Raw genomic sequence first — 21,087 nt, 5'->3', positions numbered from 1 at the left:
ATAAAAACCCGACCGAGACAAAAATAGAGAGGTGAGTCTGAGATGGTTTGAGCATCTCTTCTGTCACTCTTCTGTCCCACCTCTTCCTCCTTTATGTGGAGTGGGTCTGGGTCCTGCTGGTCCAAACCTGGAGTCCAAGGAAGCCCTTCTTTAACTGGCAACATCTGCTGGACATCTGCAGGGAACAGTGAACCATCTTGAACCATCCTCAGTTCAAGATCTATTATTAAATGTACTCGAACTTGCTGGTTCAAGTCAGGTCAGTTATTAGTTAGCCAGTTAAGAGTACATTTGACAATAGAAGTTGAACCACTGGGTCACATGACAAAAGCAATAGCTTTATATTTGAGGAAAATAAGGATAACTGGAAGAAAATGGATGCAGGGATGGAATATAAATATATATTTATCAATGTGTGTGCGATACATGACACCATGTCTTTATGAAACAGAGTTTGAACATTTTAAAATACCCCTAATAAATATTTTTCTGATCTTATGAGCCCTAGGCTCTTTTAAATCAATTTCATTAATTCTATCTTAATAGTTTTATATTGGTCATCATCTGGGTTAACCATAATTGGTATGTCTATTTTTTCTTTTCTAATATAATATTGTATAATATCTATCCATTCATTTTCCACTGCTGGTTTTGACCACAGGGGCAGCAGTCTGAGCAGAGAAGCCCAGACTTCCCATCTTTCCATAATTGTTTAGAAGAAATTATCTGTATTCTGGCAATACAACAAAGCAGATAAATAAAAGTATAAATATTACTAAGTGTAAAGTGCTATTCACTTGTTTACACACACCTGTATAATTTAAGAACTTTTTAAAGATTCTAATATTTCAAATAATAATAGACAATATAAGAGAGCGAGACACCCAATGACTCTTTGGGAGAAGAAGGTTTAACTTCCATACAAAAAAGTTTTTTTTAAGCCTAATATTCAGCACAGTTTGCAAATGTTTTTAACAGATCTTATTAACAATTTTAAACTGGTAGTTTGGTAAGATGATCTTTAAGGAGGACTTATAGTAGGAGGTAATTTTATCATAACAACAGGAAGCAGGAATCCAAAAATTAATCTTGCAAAAGTTAGTAACACTTTGTAATCTTTGCCAGTAATGTAACAGCAAGAATAGACAAAGCAATTTTTACACAGTTTTGTGGAAATAGTTTACATTTCTTTAATCTCCAGCAAACACAAATATCTCACTTATCTACATCCTTCTTGACTTGTGTCTGCACTAATTCTGATATAGCTGATGGTGAAATAGGGGCCACCTTATCAAGATCTTTGGGTTCCTCTGGTGGAAGGCTCTTTGTATGAACACTTTTGTGTCTTTTCAGATCCCACAGATGTGAAAAACCTTTACTGCAAACATCACAAGCAAAGGGTTTCTCTCCTGTGTGGACTCTTATGTGTCTGTCGAGACTGTACTGATGTCTAAATATGTTTCCACAAATATTACAACTAAAGGGTTTCTCTCCTGTGTGAATTCTCATGTGAGTCTTAAGATGGGATTTTTGATGAAACCTCTGTTCGCAAATATCACACCCAAATATTTTCTTGCTTGTGTCAACTACATTTTCCTCCAGTCTGGAAGCTTTCTTATTAACCAAACAGCTGGCAGAGTTTTCTGCTGAATGACTTTTCTTGTGCCTCTGAAGAGATCGCTTGTAGAGGTATTGTTTATCACACTCAGAGCAGCTAAAGAATGGAATATCTGCCTCGCAGTGGTCCTTGGTCAGTCTTTGATGAAGCTGTGAGAGGCTGGCTTCCTTCAAACCATTAATCTGCTCTCCTTCTTGACTGGTGATGAGTTTCGCTTGTTTCTCCTTCATGTGAAGGAGGTCTGGGTCCTTCTGCTCCAGACTGGGGTTTGAGGAAACACCTTCACCAACCTGGATAGCTGCAGGACACAATTAAACAAATGCACATTATGGAGACCTGGTGTAAGTACACATATCCTCAGCAGCTTTAATATATGAAATAAAATGAACAACAAATTGTTGCTGATCTATTTTGTGGATTTTAACAACAAAACTGGACCAAGTCTTTTTCCCTGGTTCCAACAGTTGTCTTTTAATCAGCTAGTCATCATTGTTGGATTACAAATTATAACAAACTTTGGATCACATAGCATAAAATGCATTTGTAAATAAATATTTTATTACAATTTTCTTTTTTTTTCTTCTTCCAGCTGCTCCCTTTAGGGGTGCATAGAAGATCATCTCACCCTATCCCAGCATCCTTCTCTGTCACATCACCCCCTCTGCACATCCTCCTTCACCTCTCCTGGGGTCTTCCTCTTTTGCACCTGCCTGGCAGCTCCATCTTCAGCATCCTTTGTCCAGCTTATCCACTATCCCTCCACTGTCTACCACCTTTTTGTCAGTCCCACCATCTCCAAATGATACTTCCATCACAAATCACCCCTGACACTTGCCTTCAACCACTCCACCCTGCCTGCACTCTCTTCTTCACCTTTGGATGGCTGACCCCAGGTATTTAAACTCATCTATCTTTAATACCTGTGTTCATTGCAGGTTCACCTTTCCATGTCTCCTTCTTATTCACACATTCCTTTCATTATATTGCTCTTCAGAGCATAAGACCACCCCTCCATGCTCTCTTCTGCCTGGTAGCTACTCTCACAATGATCACAATGCCATCTGCAAACATATAAATTGCAAATGAAAATACCACTATCTTTTTTAAAATTGCTTTAAGGACATCACCTGCACCTGGTAGTATCAGAAGGCTGCGTTCAGAACAAGATACAAAATAAAATGAAAAAGAAGGATAAAAAATCTGAACCCATGCAGGTTAGGTTAACTGGGGATTATAACCTGGCCACAGATGGGAATGAATGTATTAAATGTAGCTGTGCTTTGAGTGGTGCTTTGCATTATTAGATGGATATAAAAACTGATATTTCTGCACTTTTACAGGTGTGGCTACATGCATACTATGCATTTGTGTTTGTAATCATACAAATATACATACATACATAGGCTACGAAGGCATCTCAGACTACAGGTAAAAATGTAAATCTGCTGTTCTGTTTTATTGTGCATTTTAAAATATGAAATCAGTTTGGCAGACATAGCAAATTTTACTGGGTAAATTTTACTGTAGAGTAAGTGCTGCCGTTGTTGTCATTAGGGTTTGCTCATATTTAAAAATTGGCAAAAGGTTTCTTAACACTGAAATGTCATTTCCTCCTATGAAAACATGTTTCTGGGCCCACACAGAATCACAGGCACATCGTTAATCTTATTTTCACTGCTGGCCTTTTTCTAAACTGTGTCTCACTGGTGGTTCCATTGACATCCACATTAATCTGACTTATGAATCCATTCCCTTTGGATTTGTGATTCAATTAGGTCTCAGTCCCAAACCTTAAATGGCACTGACACTGGAAAGATTACCATGGTACCGAGCCTTCTTGAAGAAAGTGCTGTCATACATTAAAGAAGCAGCACTGGGAGAAATTGTTATTTAAATGGTATTTAACCAAGAGTATGAGGAAAGTTAATGCCTTACCTTGTCTGTTTCTGATGGCTAGCTGCTCCATTTCTGATGTAGCCAGTTTAGATTTGAGCAACCTCAAATAGACTCCTCTTGATTTACCGGGCACAAATTTCCTAACTTCTGTGTGGATGTTCATGTGTCTCTTTAAAATTCCTGGCTGTGAAAATCTTTTATTACAAACATTACAACCAAATGGCTTTTCTCCCGTGTGGACTCTGATGTGTGTCTTCAGATTTCTCTTACAGTTAAAGCTCTTGCCACAAACATCACAACCGAAAGGTCTCTCTCCTGTGTGGATTCTCATATGTGTCTTGAAATGCATCCTCTGTGCAAACCTTTTACCACAAACACTACAGCTGAATGGTTTCTCTCCCGTGTGGACGCGTTTGTGTCTCTTTAGATCACCTAGTTGTGAAAATCTTTTATGACAAACATCACAGTCGAATGGTTTCTCTCCTGTGTGGATTCTCTTGTGCGATTTCAGAATCCTCAGTCGTGAAAAGCTTTTACTACAGACGTCACAAAAAAATAGCTTCTCTCCCGTGTGGCTTCTCATGTGCGTCTTTAAATGTACACTCTGTGTAAACTTTTTATCACACAGGCGACAGCCAAATGGTTTCTCTCCGGTGTGAATTCTCACATGTGCCTTAAGGTTACACTGATGTCTAAATTTTCTTTCACAGATATTGCAACTAAATGGTTTCTCTCCAGTGTGGACTTTCATGTGCACCTTAAGATTCGCATTCAGCTGAAACCTTTGTCCACAAACATCACAGCCAAATGGTTTCTCTTTTGTTTGAACTGTCCCCTGTGAATCTGCATTTTGGTTCACTCCAGAGCTTTTGTCACCAACATCGCAGTTTGAAGCTCTTTTCCCTGACTTCAGTCTGATGTGTCTCTGAAGTGACCAGTCATGGAGAAACTGCTTACCACACTCAAAACAGATAAAGGGCTTTTTGGTATCACTATTTGTACCTGACTCTTCACTATCTTCACTTTCAGGTTCAGGTTCTGTCAGGGGTTTCTGCCAATCATCAGCTTCATACAAGTCTGAATGTTTTACATTAATATTGGGTTGTAAATTATTATTTGGATTCAGGTTTGTGGCTGGTTCTGGCTCTTTGTAGTCCTTTCCATCACCTTCTGCTTTAATCTGTTTGACTGAGCTGCTGGTTGAAGGCTCGGCTTCTCTGTTGTCTTCAGCTGGTGTTTGATGAAAATGTAGGAGGTGAGGTTTCTCTTCATCATCTTCATTCTTTACACAAACAGCAGTGATGGGGAAACTGGTGATATCAGCTTTCTGTAGACCACGAAGCTGCTCTCCCTCCTGGCAGGTCAAGAGTTCCTCCTCTTCCTCCTTTATGTGGAGGAGGACCAAATCCTGCTGATCATGACTTGAGCTCTCTTCTTTAAGTAACAACATCTGCTGGACATCTGCAGGCAACATTGAAACACACATTTATATTATGGATAGATGTGACTACATTCAGACTTTTATCCAGCAGCTTAAATACGATTGAAAGTTGTCACCCGTTTAGAAAGAATAAATAATAATTTAATAATCAATAAGAACTAAAACGTTTCCATCTCCATTCAGATTTCATTACCCAAAAAGTAGTCCTATAACACACTAATACCACAGAACGCATTGCCAGTCCATGAATCCAGCAATGACCTCACATTAAAACAGGTGTATCATCCTGCCTGACAATATTTCTGAACAATATTTTAATATATTTTAAAAAGGCTGAAGAGGAAGAAGACAACAGAAGGACAGGTACTGAAATGCTGAAATACACCCCCTCATATAAAAACAATTGCATGTATTTATTTATTAGATATTTCTTCATGGAGCTCTTTAATTTATTCACTTTGTTTATGACAAGAATTCTTTTAAATCTTTGACTAACATTTTTCTTTTTTTTTTCCAGTGAGAAAAAATTGCAACTTGTTGCAGCTGTAGGGATGTCCTGAATCCTGTTTTAAAATTTCTTCATCAACAAAGGACAAGCTGTGATCGGGAGAGAGCTACACGCTGTGATGAATTCATCACCTCGCTGTGCTGGAGGTGTCTTTCACCTTCCCCCAAGTATCCTTCAAGACTTAATTAGCTCAGCATTTGAGCCATGACTGCAGTCACACATGGTCCAGAACACAAAGAGAAATGTTTTTTCTTTCATGCTTTGGCAAGTAAACTTTATTGATAACTGTAGTTCACTCGGGCTCTTGACTGAAATGTACAAAACTGAAGGGAAAAGAAAAAAAGAGAAGAAATTAACTAATTTTTAACAGGTTCCCAGATTCCATCGTGCCCAGTGCTGGAAAAACCTAGATGATATCCAGAAAGGACAAAAATTTGAATTACATATCAGAGTAGTGTGTTAAAATAAAAGAAAAAAATATCTGTCTTACCGAGACCTGTCCTAACTTGTGTTGGTGCCGTGTCTGATGTGGTTGGTGCAGATATCGGGTGCAGCAGCCCTTGGAGGTCACCCAGTTGATGGCTCTTTCTTTGAGGCATCTCTATTCCACTGACATTTTTCAGGTACAAATTTCTGAAAGTGTAATTAAACAGACATCAGTATTTTAATATCAACTGTATATCCGTGCAGATATAACTGACAGATCACTTGCATAAAAAACACTGTGTCAGCTCTCTGTGTGTAAAACATCCTGTGTGTGGTTTGTGGCTCAGGTGCAGGATACGGCTGGAGCAGTGGGTTCATGGTGTCGTGTCAGGGGAGTCTGATACACACCTGAGCTCCATCAGCTGATTATGTCTCCCCTGTAAAAGATGTGCTGGGACCTGAGGTGGTATCGTGTGTGTGTGTGTGTGAGTGGCAGCTGGAAAGTTAGAAAGCTATATGCATGACAGAAGCATGTTTTTTTCTTGCTGTTAATAAATATGATCAGTTAAAATATTTAGTTTTTTTTCAGAGCACCTTATATAATACACCCTCCCTGCCACCCCTGTCATCAACAGCTGAATATATTCAATCTTTCTTTGACAAAAAGTGTATAATAAATTTATAATATTGTACATGTACTTTGCCACATTATCCAACACGAATCTACTATAACAGTAAAGTTACTCAATTACTTTGTACTTATGTGCAGATACTTTTGTTGCATTCATATTTAGGCTTGTGCACTGTATTTGCATAAATGAGTTTTAATGTTGGCTGTGAAATTCCCAGAAATTTTGCCAACAACATTGAGACACTTTGCAGATGAGTTCTCGACCGTCCTGACTGTTTTGATTTATTAATTAGAAATATGAACAGATATTGAAAACACTTGTGCAACAGGACTGGTAATTGTAACGTGTGGCTGTCATGTTTGGCTGATTCGAGCTACGGAGATTTTGGGTGGGGTTTATTTGCAGTAATAGCCGTGGGCAGAGCAGTGACACCTTGGCGGGTCTTTTTCCTTTATTTTCAGCGCAAATATTTGTATATTTTCTCTCTCGTTGCTAATTATGCTCATAGCAGACTGTAGAAATACCTGCTGAGCAGCAAACAGGTAACTTCCGCGTCACTGTGGCAACAGCTGTGGTGCAGCTGTGGGAGCCGCACTGGTTCCTGCGTTTGACGCTTCTTCCTATTTTCGCTCCTTTAATGTCCACAGTTGTCGTTTTTCTGTGGGTTAAATATGAAGTATTGCATGCAGTTGCTAAAACGTGGAAAAATAAAAACACTTCGAAAGGACCGACACTTTTCTGTAGCTCCGTCCGTCCTTTGTTTTGTTCCCCCTCGCAATACAGTACAACAAACCGAAGGTTCCTACACACGCCTTTTTTAGTTTCCTGCTGCAGTGATCATGTACTTTATAACTCCAGCATTCCTGAAGCGACATTAATTATTGATAACTTCAAGTCTTACATGTTGTTCATATTTCATATTTTCACAGTTTGGTGTGGATCAGTTTCGACCCAGGTCAAGAATTCCATCCTAATAAATATGTAAACTAAAATCTTTCTTATTTAGGATGTATAAAGAGCCTATCTGACATTAATAAATGAAAGTCAGTGATTCTTTTTAGGTTTAAAAGCACTTGTTTCTGGAGAAAAACATCTGTTATCACATTATTTCATGTCCTGCTTTGTTCTTTTGCCATCAGAATTATTGTCTAAAGGCAAAGAAAGATGCCCAACGGATTTACTTGCCATATTGGTCTATTTGATTCACCTTTGCTTTTATTGTTTATTGTATTTTATTTTCACTTGCTACATACGGGACAGACATGACTGGGGGAAAGAAAAGGGAGAAAGAAAGAGGGAAAGAAAAACAGCGGGGAAGAGAAACGGTGATAAAGGGCAAAAAACAAAAACCAACAAAATAAACAGACAAAAAATACATCTATCAATCACCTGGATCACCTGTTGAGAAAGAAAAAAGAGAAAACAAGCAAAAAAAGAGAGCAATATAATAAACAACATCACGATGATCTATGTGAATAGAACAGTAAATACTAAATATTAAACATTATTGTGCAGCACGTAGGATCAACAGCGCACATTGTGCTTTGAGGTTGGAGCCAAAAAGGGTGTAGTTTGTGTGTGTGATCACCCGTGTGTACACCTGTTTTTTGCACTGGCAGGGGAAGTGGTGGGGGAGATAGGCCTCCATACCATGGAGGGCCTGAGATGTCCCTTCTTTTATTTCACTACAAAGTTTTGAAATTACATTTAAAAAGAACAAAGAAAACAAAATAAATATATACAAAATACAATGCTACTCCCTTAAAAGTAAATACTGCACAGGAGGGAGCTGCAGAGGTTTGCGCTCTCTGAGTGGTTTTTGTATTAGATATTGTGTCACCATTAATCACAGTGTCAACATGTAATTCTAACATTAACTTTTTCGACTACAAAAGCAAACACATTTTAAGACAACCTTTAGAGATAAAAAATAAATAAATAATGGTTCATCAGTTAATGGTCAAAATCTCTCTTTTGGAGAGGGTCCTGTCGGTCCAGACTCCAGGGCTACTCTTCTTTCTTCTTTCATTTGCAATATCTGCTGGACATTTGCAAGTTTCACAGATCTTCATCAGATTCAATATTGTCTAAAAGCTTGCACTATAAGTTGTTTACCTTTATCGAGAAAACAATAAAAAGAAATGAACTTTTCACAGATTGGCTGTGTGCCCATGTGCCACATACATTATAACTAATCTATGAATTTCAGATACTCCTGATCTCAACGTGTTATATGTATAAAGCACACCTGTCCACAGAGTCAGTTTCTCACATTCCAATCTCTCCACCAACCTGATGTCAGGGTTGCAAATCTGGAGCCAGAATAATAAACTCCATCTGATCCATCACTTTTCCGTCTTTTAGCTCCAATCAAAAAGCAAACTATTCAAAATTATCTTTTGAGTAGTTTGTTGAGTTTAATGAGCAGAGCCACAAAGTCAAGCAACCCCGGGATGTAGAGCCTTGAATACAAGCAGCAGACAGACACTTGCCTTCTCTACCCTAATCTTAACCCTCGAGTTGCTCTTTCCTGGGGATTTTTGCCAGACCTTATCATCCATCTTCATTACAGTCAATTTGACAGGTTTACAGTCGAGTTTAGCGCATAGTGTCAGGAATAATGGTTGCTATGCCAGCCTTACAAGAAGAAGTAATTAATCCCTGTCAAGAAGATGGAGCTCCCTCAGCTCAGCTCCAACCAGAAGTAAAAGGCCTAAAATTCAGTCTTTGTGGGTGTAACAGAGCACAGAGTGATTTTTATGTGTGTGCTTTTGCTGATAGTTTTTCCTGCTTTAATCAAATCAGAAATCTAATCAAGAATCAATAAACTTAAATAAGAATATAATCATTGCAATTAAATAATTGCAATGTTTAAATCTTATTCAATCCAGACTGTGTGTGTGTGTATGCATCTGTGCAGCTGTGACCTTGAGTTTGTGTATGTGTGTGAGGGAAGTGGAGCAGGCAGAAAGAAAGAGAAATAGAAACGTTTTTGATTTTATTACGCATGAACAACCAGAAGGAGCATTCAGAAATGAAAAGTGCTTCAGTAGACTGAAGCAGCCAGCGATCAGCGTATGTAGAAATCTGTAACTGCATGAATTACTGTGGTTTCACATATTTCCCAAACAGAGATGACAGGTTTTATAAGAAAGATCAATAGTAGTTGAGCCTTCACGATTCTGTCACAAATGACCATCTTGTTATCTTTATAGAACAAAATGTAGTTTACAATGAGTAAAATATTTAAGTGTAGACTTACAGACACCTCGTTTGATGTGCATGTGAAAGTTTATGATATTTGAATGTGGGTGTATTTCAATTCACTTCTCATAAAGGATTATACCTTTCTTTACTTTCGGATTATAAAAAAATAAAATGCCCTGCAATGTATTTTACTTCTTCCTTCTTCTTTTGTCTCTAGCTGGTGGTCAGCGAGTGAGGTCGTCCACGAAGCCAATACGTTGCCATGGGTAACGCAGGGTTTCCATCTTGGTCAACGATGCACTACCAGGCCTTGTTATCTGTGGCCTTGACCTTTGCTTGATCCAAGTCTTCTTGGGCGCATCGTGATTGATTCTCCAGTGGGCGGAGCGCTGCTGCAGCAGAAGGCGGTGTGGCATGCGTTGGTTGCTCATGCGGCAGATGTGGCCAAACCATTGCCGTCATCATTTCTGGATCAGCTCTTCCATCGAGGGCTGATGGTGACATTGACTACGTATTGCGCCGTTGCTGAGACGGTCACAGAGGGACACAGTGTATTTAACTAATTCCCTGAACTTAACTGGGTCATTCAGATTTCATCATATTCTATATCCAGGCCAAAGCTGTAGCTTTTATTCTTTCCTTTAGATGACAAAGTTTACTACAAGATGAAATAACTTCCCCATCCCAATGATGGTCTCCAACAGGCTACACCAGCTCCAGACACAAGAACAAGGAAGGTTTGTCAGTTTTAGTTTCCTTATTTCTAGAATAACTAATCTCAGAGTGTTTCTGTGACAGCACCGATGTGTTTGATAGGCTACCTCTCTTTAATAAAAACTGAACTTGTTGTACTTCCTTGGCAGTATTTGTGCTCTGTTGCTTTTTTTCTCCTCCCAAAGCGAGGTTCGAACATTGGCCCAAATAAATACCTGAAGGATGGAAATAAAGTATCCTACATTGCTACTATTGATCTGATGTCAGTACCAATGGTTTTGATACTACTGATATTTGGATCGATCTGCTTCTAGTATCCATGCCAACACCTATGCCCTACAAAACGGGTAAGGCTATTTCACTCATGTAAGCATCGTTTCTCAAAGTTTTAATATTATATGTTACTGTTTCTTACCTTACTTTAAAAAATAAAATTACTAAAAGAGTAAAGTGATTGCATCCAAAAAGATGGAAATGTAATGGGAACTTTGCATTTAATCTTATTTAACCGGTTCATACAGTAATGAAACTAAACTTGCAGTCAGCGGTATTCAAGGTCATGATACACGTTTTGAGGCTTTCTTATCAAGTAAACATGGAAAGACTGCAAGTACAAAGGAGCTGTCATGAAACACGTTCATGCTGTTTATCCTTTTCCAAAGATTTCATCAATAAATCTCAGAAAGACAGTTTGGTTTCAACTCTGTTTATTTTTCCACAACACTGAGCAATAAGTTATTTCTGTTTGTGTCTTTAGCAGTGTTGTTGCTAGTTCACTGACTAATCCTGAGGTCACATCGCCCGCCCTTTTTGGTTTTCAGTCTGATTCAGTTAAAATGAAGCTGAACTTGATTCCTGACAAAAACACAGATATATACGACGTGTTGTGAATGTGCAGACAGATTAGAACATCCAAAAATCCAGGTGTTAATAAATTATTAAAAAAAATAAAATTCATTATGATATGAAGAGAGACATTTAAAGGGGTCACCTTCACAAGATACAAAAGAGGACAGTGCAGACTACAAGAGTATAAAAATGTGGAACCATATTTACAATTTACTTCATTATACTTTATGTTTTCCTTCACATAAATAAAGACCATCGACAACCAGGTTTTATTTTTAATGACTAAAATGAGAGCATGATGGGGTCTAGCCAGCCTTAGCCACTTAAACAGCATTAATACCACACATTACATACCAGTGCCACATGGTCCACCAAAAGTGAACTAACGTCTCCACAACACTAAAGGTCACAGTACAAAACACTCAGGTCATTATTCAAAATGCATCCATAATAACAACATGATGCTGATGTATGACCACTCAGAGCCTTTAAACAAGCCCACAACAGACTGACACCAGAGTTTGTACAAACTTTGGTTTTATTTTAAATGACTAAATATTCTCTGGTAAAAAAAAAAAATGACAGCCAGGAGAGCCCAACAGCCAACCTCAGGCATGTCTTTAGTCACACCTTGTTAGGTGCAAACAGTTACCGATTACTGCTGCTGCAGAGGGGTGTGACATTCAGAACTGGGAAAAATTGGTGAATAAAATTGCACCACAGTGAACAAATACCCTTACACTACTGGTAGCATGAGGCAAAATCTAGATCCTACAAAAGTTGCACAGATACTCCAACTCTTCCAAGATGGCACATTAATACGTGTCTACCAGTACAGAGAGCTGGACAGGGACAGAAATAAGATCGGCTCCTTTGTGCAAGGAGAACAGGATGAGCACTGCCAGAGATACAAAATGACCTCCAGCAGGTCACAGCAGGTGTGAATGTCTGATCAAACAAAGAAACAGCTGACACCCTGTGCTTTTCACAGATGAGAGCAGGTTCACCATGAGGACATGTGACTGATGTGAAAGGGTCTGGAGAAGCTGTGGAGAACGCTATGCTGCCTGTAACATCGTCCAGCATGACTGGTTTACCGGTGGGTCAGCGGTGGTCTGGGGAGGCGTATCCCTGGAGGGACGCACAGACCTCTGGCATGTATATATGGCGTTATTTTTGTGCCACTATTCTGAGCGCACGTAAAAAAAAAATTGCAGGTGCAAGTGTTACATTTTGAGGAGAAATTTATTTTGAGAGAAGAAAAGCTAAATTTGAGTGAACAAAATTCATTGCTGCGTGCAAAAAATTTATTTCAGTGTTTGCTATTATCCACACACACACAGTAGCAGCCCCTCTCGCTCAGTTTTTGCATTTGCGCTCGCTCGCAATGTGTTGCTTGCGCTCTCAACATTTCTGCCCGTGCACATTCAACTCTTTCTCTACACCGTTATATTTGTGCCACAAAACCAGCCAATCACAGACTTGGATGCAAAAAAAAATCTGATTGGCTGTTTTGGTCTCCAATCAGCTCGAAATGACGCACAGGCAGAAATGTTGAGAGCGCGAGCAACACATTGCGAGCGAGCGCAAATGCAAAAACTGAGCGAGAGGGGCTGCTATTGTGTGTGTGTGGATAACAGCAAACACTGAAATACATTTTTTGCACGCAGCAATGAATTTTGTTCACTCAAATTTAGCTTTTGTTTGCTCAAAATAAATTTCTCCTCAAAATGCAACACTTGCACCTGCAACTTTTTTTTTTACGTGCGCCCAGATGGTGGCACAAAAATAACGCCATATGTATACAAGCACGTGCAGAACGTACAAACGACTGAGCATCATTTTGAGTTGCTGCAGCAAAATTATGTCACTTTGATTTTCAGGCACTCTTTCATTCCTCACACACTACATAGTCCATATGAGTATAAATATTGATCCTTGTTCCTTAAGTTTTTTTGAGCAGTGTATTAGTAATGTAACATTAAGTTATGAGATTACAGTTAATCTTTCACTGCATGCAAATGGTTTATTGCCTTGTTCCTCATATGTCTCTTTAGGCTTCCCTCTCGGGTAAATTTTTGTCCACAAATGTCACAACCAAATGGTTTCTCTCCCGTATGAACCCTCTTGTGCCTTTCAAGATTACCCTCTCGGTTAAATTTCTGTCCACACAAATCACAAGCAAATGGTTTCTCTTCAGTGTGGACGCTCCTGTGCCTGTTCCGAGCCCCTACCTGTGAAAACCTCTTACCACAAACACCGCAGGCGAATGGTCTCTCCCCCGTGTGGACCTTCTTGTGTATCTTAAGATTTCTGTTGCAGTTAAACCTCCTACCACAAATGTCACAACCGAACGGTCTTTCGTCTGAGTGGCCTCTCATGTGTATCTTAAGATTTCTTTCACAGTTATATCTTCGACCACAAACGTCACAACCAAACAGTTTCTCATCTGTGTGGATTCTCCTGTGAGTCTTCATGTGGATCCTCCATTTAAATCCTTTCCCACACACATCACAACTAAAAGGTCTTTCTTCAGTGTGAACCATGATGTGTTTCTTAAAATGTGACTTCTGCTTAAATTTTCTACCACAAACACCACATCCGAATGGTTTTTCTCCCGTGTGAACTCTTTTGTGTATTTTCAGATTTCCCTCGCCATTAAATCTTTTACCACAAATGCCACAGCCAAACGGTTTCTCTCCTGTGTGGATTCTCATGTGCCTTTTAAGATTATACTGATCTCTAAACCTTTGTTCACAAAGACTGCAGCCAAATGGTTTCTCTCCTGTGTGGACTTTGATCTGTAAATCTGCCGTTTGCTTCACTGGAAAACATTTCTTATTGGTGAAGCTGCCCAAAGAGGCTTTTCCTGAATGGCGTGTCACGTGTCTCTGAAGAGACCACTTGTACTGAAACCGTTTACCACACTCAGAGCAGATGAAGGCTTTGGCCCTGCCCTTCTTACAGTCACTGTCACTTTCTTCAGTTTCAGATCCAGAATCCGACAAAGGCTCCTGCCAATCATCTGTGTCATCGTCCTCATCATCAGCACCAATACTGACTTCAGTTTCACCAGAGGTAAAAGTCTTTGCATCGGTGTTTTGCTGTAACAGGTTATTTGACTCCGGGTTCCCAGCTGGCTCTGCTCCTTCACTGTCCTCTCTGTCAGTTTCTGTTTTTATTTTTGTTGAGCAGCTGATTTGACGCCTCTCTGCCTCTGCGTTGTCTTCGGTTTGGCTATGAAGAAGCTGTGTGCACGGAGGTTTCTCTTCATCATCTTCACTCTTCACAACAACATGAGAGAATGGAAGTGTGGCGTTATCAGCCTCCTGTAGACCATTAAGCTGCTCTCCATCCTGACTGGTCGAGAGTTCCTCCTGTTCCTCCTTAATGTGGAGCAGGACTGAGTCCTTCTGGTCCTGCTCGACCTGCTCGTCCTCTGAAGGGAAAACTAAAACAACAAAATCACGCATACATTTAATATTTAAAACATTAGCAGAGATTTTAATAATATTTTAAGGAGCAAACATTTCATGGACAAGCATTTGTCTGCCTTTACGCTATTTAGCCAATAATGACTATGAACTCTGACACGTCTTTCTCTACTAATGTCTGAGGTGTATCTAAGGTGTCTCTGTGGCTGGAGGACTGCATTTACTCACTGAGCCACAGTCTAGAATGTAAAAAGACTGCTTCTTTGTCAGTATACCACATCTACTATCACGACTGGAAAAACTGGGGTAAAGATAATGCAGTTACAAATCAATTTAATTACAATTTCATGCAGTTTTGTAACATTTTACTGTTTTACCAATAATTTACATTTTTTCTATGCTTATAGTCTAAAACGAAGGCAAACAAATGTGTGCGTCTTTTACCCAGACTTTTCCTGGTGTGTATCTGCGCTGATTCTTCTGATTTGACCAGTGTGGGAGACATAAAAATATCATCTCTGGGCTCATCAGGGAGAAGATTTTCTATTTCGGACACTCCGCTTTGTACTTTTGAATACAGCTGCCTGAAACATGAATATCAATCATTAATATTAGTATTTCTTACAATTGGCAAACCTTAGGCATGAATGTAACTAACTCATCACTTGTGCAAAATATATATGCAGTATACAAGTGTGTACCACAACTATTTGTGAGAGAGTCTGAGCTTAAGATCCATAGTTAGGTCCGTAAGTACTTCTGCACACCAAGAGAGCGGATTTTAAGTCAAACAGTGGAAAAGAGTTTCTCTTTCACTTGACCTAAGACTGACTAGAAACGAGCCTCTGCATCAAAGTCAAAGCCAAATGTATTTATATAGCACATTTAAAACACTGTTGACTAAGGTGCCGTACATTTAAGATAATCAAAAGAAATAAAAACAAGAAAAAGGAGGATAAAATGAGAACGTTTGAGTAGATAAGACAAATAAAAGTAGTAAAACTCATTCTGATTTAAAAGCCAAGGAATAAAAGTGGGTTTTCAGACGGGTTTTGAAAGTGTCTGAGGTTGGGGAGGTCCTGATGTGAAGGGGGCAGTCACAGCAAAGGCCCGGTCTCCTCTGTGCTTTAAACTGGACCTCGGGACAGCTAGGAGCATTTGATCCGCAGACCTCAGTGAGCTTGCAGGAGTGTACCAATTTAAAAGATCAGAAGGTACAGTATGAGGGTGCTAACCTGTGCAACGCCTTAAAAAACAAATAATAAAATCTTAAAATCCATTCGAAATCTAACTGGCAACCAGTGTAAGGATGCTAGTATGGGAGATATGTGGCCTCGCTTGTGTGTGCCAGTTATTAACTGTGCTGCAGCGTTTTGGACCAGCTGCAGACAGCTAACTGATGACAGACTGACACCTGAGTAAAGACTACTACAAAAGTCGAGGCGAGATGAAATGAAGGCATCGACATCTCTCTCAAAGTCTCTGAAACAAAGGAATGGCGTCACTTTTGCAAGTAGCTGGAGATGAAAGAAACTCGTCTTGATTACAGCATTAATCTGTTTATCAAACGTTAGATTACAGACAAAAATCACTCCTCTTTGCAAAGGTTTTTTTTAAAATAAGTTTCTAAAGGGCCAGTGTAGTAGTGGTCACAGGGACCAAACACAATCACCTCTGTTTTCTCTTCATTCAAGTTAAGAAAGTTTAAAGCCATCCATGCCTTAACATCCTCCAAACAATCTAGTGAAACCTTCAGAGGACTCACAAATTCATGTTTCAGTGGCAGGTAAACCTGTGAGTCGTCTGCATAACAATGGAAAGAGATGTCATGTTTTTTTTAAAATGAACCCATAGGGAGCATGTAAATTGAAAAAAGGACTGGGCCAAAAATGGACCCCTGGGGGACCCACAAAAAAGTGAGGTTTTTGAGGATGATGTATTTCCAATCTACCCTGAGACCATTTACTGTGCATCTTCCCCGGTCATTCTCCCAACTTTCCCGTTTTCTCTCTCCACTGTCCGACTGCAATCAAGGCTGAAAAGCCCCCAATATATATATTTTAAAAAGTGTCACTGTCTAAAACCTAACTGTATATTACACTTAGAGGACATTATAAATAAAACGTAATGACTTTACACTCGAACTCTGAACCTGCTGATGGTAAAGTTACACGTTCAGACCAGGTTGCCGTGGTGATCCAGCCACATAAAGAGACAGCATCCTCTGACTTTAAGCTTGACATACTTTGCTAACCCATTTAAATCTCTTCCTCTGGTAGAGACAGGGTTGCCTCTCAGAATATGTGACAGAGAGCAGACTTCGGAGTTCATTATATTTAATTTGATTTCTTCTTCTTAATTTGCTCCCTTTAGGGTTCACCACAGTAGATCATCTGCCTCCATCCCATCCTGTGCCAGCATCCTTTTTCTGTTTCACTAACCCACTACATGTTGCTCCTTCACTGCATCCACAAATCTTCTCTGAGGTCTTCCTCTTTTCCTTCTTGTCTGGCAGCTCCATTTTTTACATCCTTGGTGCAAAATATCCACTCTCCCTCCTCGTCACCTCTCCAAACCATCTCAGCCTCGCCTCTCTAACTCTGAGCTGTCACTCTGATGGACTCATTTCTAACCTTGCCCATGCTGCTCAACCCAGATGACAATTTTAACATCAGCTCGGCCTCGCAGGCCGACAAAACATTTATACAGGAAGTTGATTTTGGTTCTCTGAATAAAAAGTCCTAATCTCTGATCCTTTGAGTCTTACCCAGTAGATATTGCAGAGTTCAGCTGATGTGGGTGAGAGGACTCGTCCAGTATTAACTACCTCAAAATCGTCCAGGTGTCTTCCCTGCTAACCCTGAAATGAAGCGACCTGAGTAGCCCTGCAGGTCGAATCCTATCAGCCCCACCTGTTAATGGTAACTCCCCTATTGATCGTTTCACTTCTAACTCCTGTGATGATTTTAGTGGCCTGGACAGAAGGCTCCAATAAAACGACGCACACTTCGATCTCTTTCTACCCCGGCTTGCAGGACACACCGTCTCCAAACCATCAGATCTCACTGCCATCTGTCACAAATCACCCCGACACTCGTCTCCACCCAATCCACCCTGCCTGCCCCATCTTCTTCACCTCTCTTGCACTGTCTGTTCCTTTGAATGGTTGACCTCAGTCATTTGTTTAATTCATCCTGTTCCCAGCTTTCTTGTTTACATTGTTTAAAAACTTGTAAAGACAACTAAATGAACATGATTGCTGTTAATCTTAGTTTGAGAAACTCAGCCCTGCATCATTTGTAGGTACTAGGGATGCACCGATACCGATACTGGTATCGGGGCCGATACTGTAAAATGTGTGTGTACTCATACTCGTAAAAGTTAACCGATACCATGAACCGATACCAACTTATTTCATTAATCAGAGGGTGGCTTGTCATTTCTGTTGTAGTTTTTTAGTTTGGCCACTAGGGGGCCAATTATTATTTTATTTATTATTTATTTTATAATAATTCTTTTGTTTGTTTGTTTACAATATGGACACTCTGCAATAATTTAAAAGTTTAATTTATTCGCAAACCTAAATTGTATTTATTTTATTCCAAACAGAAGTGTTTATTTATTATTCTGAAAGCTGGAGACAGTGCCAATAGTTCAGTGATATTTTGTAAAATTACAATGAGGAGACTCTGCAATAATTTAACAGAAGTGCTTATTTTTCACTTGAAATTTTTTTGTGGTCATTTTTATTAAGATTTTATTTTTTATCGGCAGGGAATATAATAAAACCTGTCTTCCAATTCATTGCATTTGTGTGTGTGTGTGTGTGGTAGAAGTATCGTTTTTTGTACTCTGTATCGGCAAGTACTCAGATCCAAGTATCGGTATCGTATCGGTTTGAAAAAATTGGTATCGTTGCATCCCTAGTAGGTACACAAAAAACCAAAACATGTTAATGACCCAGAGATTTGTGCGCGAGACATTCATATGCACAGTTTATGAATGAAGCACATCGCCCACGGTTGTGCTTTCACACACGTGTGACATGACAGGAGCTATTTCAGAGCGATGACCCACCTTTCTGTCCCTCTAGAATCATCACACTGAGAGACTGATGGAGGTTTTCCATTCATGGAACTTGATGTTGTGACTCTGCTCTCGTAACTGCAAAAACAAAAGCAAATTAAGAGTTTCAAGAGCTACACGACTCATCTGCATAACACTGAAATACCAGCTGTGACCTAACACGGCCATAATAGGGTGAAAATCGGGATACGTGCTAGAGAGACTGCCAGGTTGCATGGCTACATTCACACCTGAACATAATTTAGAATCAGAGGTTAACCTAACATGCATGTCTGTGGACTGTGGGGAGAAGCAAAGGAGAGAATGGAGAGAAAGGCTCCGGCTGGCCGGTGAATTCAAGCCCAGCATCGTGCCAACACTGAGCCCCTCACCCACAGCACACAGTCTGATCACTGCAGGCCACAATGACCATGAAAAGAGTGCTCCTGATAACCAGCACGACCCTGCAAACAACAGTTTGTTTATCTGACCCCTTTTCTATTTCAAGAAGTTCGGTCAGAGTTGGAGGTCATTCTCCGAGGAGCAGCAGCAGACAGCTGGTACTATTAAAAAAATTAAACGCCATGCTTCTATATTAATAAATAAGGAAACGCTGAGTCTGTGTTGTAGAATAAAGGTGCTCACACCAAATATTCACTTGTTTCTGCCTCATATCCTGCATTTCTATATATGCTTGCACATATTTCAATAAATCACTGCACATATGTGTCATTTTCTAACAAAATGTAACTGTTAGTACTTTTCTTTTGTTTGTTTGTTTTACATATAATTTAATATCTTTTTATCTATTTACTTTTAATTCTAATTCTGAACAGTAGGATCCACAGTGTAGAGCAGATCAGCAGTATTGTGGCGAACACATGCAAATCTCCAGGTTCGAGACTGGGAGGAGAGAGCAATCCCTGGCGAGGGTTGAGTCGTGGAGGCCATCTGTTGTAAATCAAACATGCGGATCCATCTGCTCGAGCAGCTGTCTGAGAAAAAGGGAGCAGGCAAGCAAAGCATACTCGTAGATGTGGTTGTTGTTCAGGTAATAAAGTAGAAACGACACATAGATTTGTGTGAAATTTTCATACACACTACCGAGATTTAGGCCCAGCGTTACATGTGAACATACGGGCAGATGCTTCGCTCTCCTGCAGTCTGTGCTGCAGGATGCAGGTCAGCTTGACTGACAGGCTGAGTGAGCGACTGTGACTGTGTGTGTGTGGGTGTCTGTGTGTGTGGGTGGGTGTGTGTGTGTGTGTGTGCCTCTGCAGGCTCCTTTCTATCCATCTCTAACCAGCAAGCAAACCAGTCACATTCATGTGTGTTTGGGACATAAATATCTGTCCAATCATGTAGCAGCACAGGTGTTAAAGGACTAGCTGACACTTTTGTTTCATCATTTCCGTGCAGTATTTAAACATTTAAATAATTTGAATAAACTGATCATTAAATCAATCCCAACCAATGCGCACAGATATTAATTTTACATTATTCGGTTAATTTGATCCTGTTGTTGATCTTATTTTGATGCCTACACCCTATTTTTAATCACACAGGTAGTTTAAATTACCAGTCCAGCAGAAAGGCGGCCAGTTCAGCGTCAGTCTGGAAGCATCTGTCCCTCTTCAGTGCAGCCCACCTGGAGAAAGCAAGCCCGAGATCTACCCTGGTGCTTCCCTGAGGCGTCCTTTCCAGGATTAGTTTTGCTTCTTTGTATTTTCGCTGCTCTGACGGTGAGGTCTGCAGCTCCATCGCTTTTCTTCCTCTTAAAAATGATTCTTCATCCTCGGTTTGTTTTCCAGGCTTCGGCTTTCCAAACAAAGCGATTATCCAGCTCCAGCGGCGGTTCTACAGGGACAAAACAACCCCTCCATCAGGAGGGTCCACACGAACACAGAGCCGACCTTTCTTTGATGATCAACCCGATCTGTATTTTGTTCCCCCTAGCAACACAGGAGAACCAGCAGAAGGTTCCTACCTAGTCTCTGCTGGCTAAACGGTTTCCTCAGTGGGATGCATGAGGATGCTCATCGAAAAGATGATGGTGAGAGGATGTTCTCATGGGTCAAGTGCAGCTCTGTGCAAAACTTTGAGCCATCCCCCAAGAAAACATAAAATAGGTGCAGTGACTTATTAAAACGTGCAAGCATGCATGGAATATAAGTATATCTAGTATATAAGGATAAAAAATACAAAATAAAAACGGAGTTTTCATTCTAATGAGCTTAAAAGGGAATATTTGGTGTGATCACTGTGATGGACCGAGCAATGAAGGAAAGTCAGGCAGA

General features: G+C 40.0%; 2 protein-coding genes across 2 annotated transcripts; both read right to left on the bottom strand.

Annotated features, from left to right (window-relative positions):
* Positions 1-201: 201 nt before the first annotated feature.
* LOC146512104 (uncharacterized) lies at positions 202-7,308 on the bottom strand. Its single transcript, XM_085170482.1, has 4 exons — positions 7,046-7,308; positions 5,954-6,096; positions 3,554-4,975; positions 202-1,916 (listed from the first exon to the last, which is right to left on the bottom strand). Exons 2-4 carry the CDS (start codon positions 6,060-6,062, stop codon positions 1,216-1,218), a joined length of 2,232 nt encoding a protein of 743 aa, XP_085026608.1. The 5' UTR covers positions 6,063-6,096; positions 7,046-7,308; the 3' UTR covers positions 202-1,215.
* Positions 7,309-11,554: 4,246 nt separating this feature from the next.
* LOC146512103 (uncharacterized) lies at positions 11,555-20,751 on the bottom strand. Its single transcript, XM_085170494.1, has 4 exons — positions 20,370-20,751; positions 18,803-18,889; positions 15,170-15,309; positions 11,555-14,742 (listed from the first exon to the last, which is right to left on the bottom strand). Exons 1-4 carry the CDS (start codon positions 20,549-20,551, stop codon positions 13,292-13,294), a joined length of 1,860 nt encoding a protein of 619 aa, XP_085026620.1. The 5' UTR covers positions 20,552-20,751; the 3' UTR covers positions 11,555-13,291.
* Between the last annotated feature and the right edge of the window lie 336 nt (positions 20,752-21,087).

Source organism: Neolamprologus multifasciatus, chromosome 8, assembly GCF_963576455.1.
Source record: "Neolamprologus multifasciatus chromosome 8, fNeoMul1.2, whole genome shotgun sequence".
Classification (NCBI taxonomy): Eukaryota; Metazoa; Chordata; class Actinopteri; order Cichliformes; family Cichlidae; genus Neolamprologus; species Neolamprologus multifasciatus.
Note: the sequence above shows the minus strand (reverse complement) of the source record. Positions and strands in the feature narration are given on the sequence as shown.